We start from the raw sequence: 3,496 nt of genomic DNA, 5'->3' as shown, positions 1-3,496 counted from the left end.
ACAACCTGGTCTAGTGGAAGGTGTCCCTGCCCATGACAGGGGGTTGGAACTAGATAAACTTTAAGGTCCCTTCCAACCCAAACCAGTCTGGGATTCCAGGCCCTGTGCTGTGTGGCAGAGAGGCTTTTATGTACTGCAGCCACTGTAGCTGGGGGCCTAAAAAAATGCATATTTCTATGTATCTCCCCATGCCAAACACCTGATCTGATCCTATCACTGCATTATCTGGGTAACTGCAAATTTGAATTTGCAAGAAGACCCCTTGGTAGAACACCAGGGAATGAGCTGGACAAGGCACTAAGTTGAAAAAACACATCTGCTCTGTGCCAGCCCCTGTATCTCCACTGTGTGCAGACTGAACTCTAGCTGTATCGGCAAGCAGGAGAACATGTTTCAGCATCATAGCTAGAGGGTGCTGTGCAAACACCTACCAGGATCTGAAACTCCAGCCATGGTACATCACCTAGCTTCAACCAGGGATCCTTCCCAAAGTATTAAGCAGGATCAGACCAGCAGCCACCTCCCCTGCTCACATCAGACAGGACGGACCAGCCCTGGGCTCTGATGAGCAACTGGCAGGAGCCACTGTTTGTTTTGGAGGTGGCCGCCTGGCAGCGTGAGCAGCATTGTTGATGTGCTCTCTCGGAGGGAGGGTGAGGCGAGCTCTGCTGGCCTGCTCTCCATGCCAATGCTGTGTTTCAGCATTTTCAAAGGCGAAGGGTTCCCAAGAGGCAGCCTGTCTGCATAAACAGTTGTGGCTTCTCTGACTGCTGGAAGGGGACAGGCTAACCACAAGTGTTCTAGCTTCATTAAAATTTAACTCACACTGGGTGAAATTATTTTTGTACGCTCCTGAGGATGTTGTGTAGAAAAGAGCTTAAATGCAGCACCAACAGGAACAAGCTGTAGCTTTTTCCCAACACAGCTTCATGCCCCTTTCTTGAAGCTTAGAGCAGCTCGGAGCAAGCTAAATGTTAAAATCAAACCTGTAACAAAAGAGCTGTACAACAGCCAACTACCACAATTACACAGCTTTGGCCAAGGAGCTTTTTTCTGTAAATGCTGCCTCAGTCCATCACCTGGATCAAAAGGGAGTTTCTTCTGGCTGAAACCCTATCATTAAAAGTAAATGATAACTTACTTAACACTGGCACAAATGTATTCTGGAGGATGGAGCAATCGACGTTCAACTGTTTTCCCAGCTAAGGAGCTTTTCTGTTTAAAGCCATTAGTCACCTTTATTGTTTTATAAACTGCTCAGCAGAAATTACAATTTTCAGTTAATTTCATCAAATTTCAATTAAAAGTGGAGAATGTTCCTTTCCAGCTGAGAAATCAGATTTACACACCAAGATAAAACTGAATCAATGATACAAGACTGATTTAAGTGTTATACAGATAATGGCTCTTTTATTTAACCCCTGTTCCAAATAAGGAGCAGCTCCTAAAATTCCTAGGTGAATAAAGATGAACAAGGGGAACAAAAAATTGCAGTGTTCACACTCTGCCAAGCACACAGCCAGGCACTGGCAATGTTTATGAGGCCTCCAAAGCTGTGATGAACTAAATCCAATTATTTGTTATCTAGAGGCAGGGACCACTTTGCTTAGTACCAAATCCTGAAAAATACCTGGATCTTTCAATCCTTTACGCAAAACATCCCTGGTCCTTTCTGATACAGGCACCTCATCTTTCTGTCTGTGTGGCGACAGCTGAAGATGGGCAGGACAGCAGCAGAGATGGTTGTTCCTGTGCCTTCTGCGCGGGGCCGACCCTGTGCTCCTGACACCCTGCACCACCCCAAAAGACCAGCAGGGGCATATGAGGGTCACCCAACACATTCCACATCTTTCTTAAACTGCCAAGCTCCAGAGCCAGCTTCCCAGAGGCCACCACTGCTGCAGAGAGTGGAAGGATGGTCTCGGGCAGTTTGCAGGTAGTGATCCTGCTTACATAGCTCTGTCCATTTTAGCCACAGCCCGGCCCTGCTGGCTCACACAAGCTGAAGCCACAGATCTTCTTCTGAAGAACAGTCACCACCTGTGTAGATGCCAACTTTGTTTTCCCCTGGACCTGCAGGAGCATCTGTTACTCCAACTACACAATCTCCTAACAAGATGTACACATGTAAGTCATGCCAGTAAAACCCAACTCCCTTTAAAGGACAGTAGCACCTCGAATAAGCCAGCTCCTACTAAAGGGAGAGATCCACTGGGTAAATTCACCTCCTGGCTAATCCCGATTTCCACCACAGAGGACAGTCCTCCAGGCAAGCTCTAGTTGTGCCAAAGGCATCGGGAAGATGAGGGCTCTGACCAGGACACTTACCCAGGGTTCTCCGGATGAGGTACAGCTGGTCAGCGTCAGACTTGCCAGGCCACAGGGGTACCCCAGACAGCAGCTCAGCGAAGACACAGCCTATTGCCCACACGTCCACGGGAGGCCCGTACTGGGTGTCTCCCACAAGTAACTCCGGAGAGCGGTACCACCTGGTAGCCACATAGTCTGTGTAATAATCACTCGGACCAGCTAGATTGGGATCAGGAAGGAGAGAAACAAACAGGAATGTGGGATCAGAACAATGAAGATGAGCAGCTCTAAGTTGTTACACATGTTGGGGCACCTCCTGGGCAGGCAATAGCTACAGGAACAGAATGAGTCACTAGCCACTAACAGAACCCAACTTTGGAAACACTTCAGATATGGCAAAAATCAAGACTCTATTTTTCTCCAAATGAAAATATGCAGAGCTCCACAGCAGGGCCCTGCATCAGCCAGTGGTCAGTTCTCAAAGCCCACGTGATTTGTCCAAACAAGAGCTAAAAAAACCCCAGATTAGGGGGTTTATTTACAATGGAAAATGTGAGACCATTGTTTGCAGAGACAGCGCCTTCTGCCAGAGGGGCTCCTCCTGCCAGGGATCTCCAGCTGTGTCTCCAGCATTGCATAAGCAATGGCTGGGCAGCTCCGAGATGCCCAAGGCCAACTTCCACCTACCAGTGCCAGCACCACCAGCAGTTCAGCTGCACCAGCAGGGAGCTCAGGCAGTTTGTTTACAGAGGCACTTGGCATCACAGTGCCTGGGCTAGCTCCCTTTAAGCTGGTTTGGGGATCTCTACCCAGCCTTTAGCAGAGCCCTCTGTGAAAACATGCCAGCCTTTATATAGGATGATTTACATACGTATCAGACAAAGACAAGCAAATCTTTCCTGGTGTTTGAAAGCCTGATCCTACACTTCCTTTGAGCTTTCAGGTGTTAACAACCTGTGTAAGTAGCAAGTGGCACTCACTCAGTATGCGAGCAAATCCAAAGTCACAAAGTTTGATGACTGAGTGCTTTGTTATCAAGATGTTTTCTGGCTTTACATCTCGGTGGATGCACTGGAAATGGAAAAAACCCCAAGGTTAGAAGCAAGTCTTTAACCTGGCCATCAGATAAAGAACCTCTTAATTCAGCCACGCAGCCCTTGCACATTGTGCCAGGCAATCATTCCTG

The 3,496-nt window shown here is 47.9% G+C and overlaps 1 protein-coding gene across 1 annotated transcript in view; it reads right to left on the bottom strand.

Moving 5' to 3' along the window:
- The window catches only part of CDKL1 (cyclin-dependent kinase-like 1 (CDC2-related kinase)), a gene marked incomplete at its 5' end in the record, with an annotated part of 11,497 nt that overhangs the window by 3,315 nt on the left and 4,686 nt on the right, over positions 1-3,496 (bottom strand). Inside the window, 2 exons of the mRNA XM_010015984.1 lie at positions 2,329-2,529; positions 3,291-3,381. Of these exons, the coding sequence (XP_010014286.1) occupies positions 2,329-2,529; positions 3,291-3,381 (292 nt within the window). The remainder of the gene's footprint in view (positions 1-2,328; positions 2,530-3,290; positions 3,382-3,496) is intronic.

The sequence above is a fragment of the Nestor notabilis genome, unplaced genomic scaffold (assembly GCF_000696875.1).
Source record: "Nestor notabilis isolate BGI_N333 unplaced genomic scaffold, ASM69687v1 scaffold15296, whole genome shotgun sequence".
In the NCBI taxonomy this organism is placed as follows: Eukaryota; Metazoa; Chordata; class Aves; order Psittaciformes; family Psittacidae; genus Nestor; species Nestor notabilis.
This window is presented reverse-complemented; position numbering and strand designations above follow the sequence as displayed.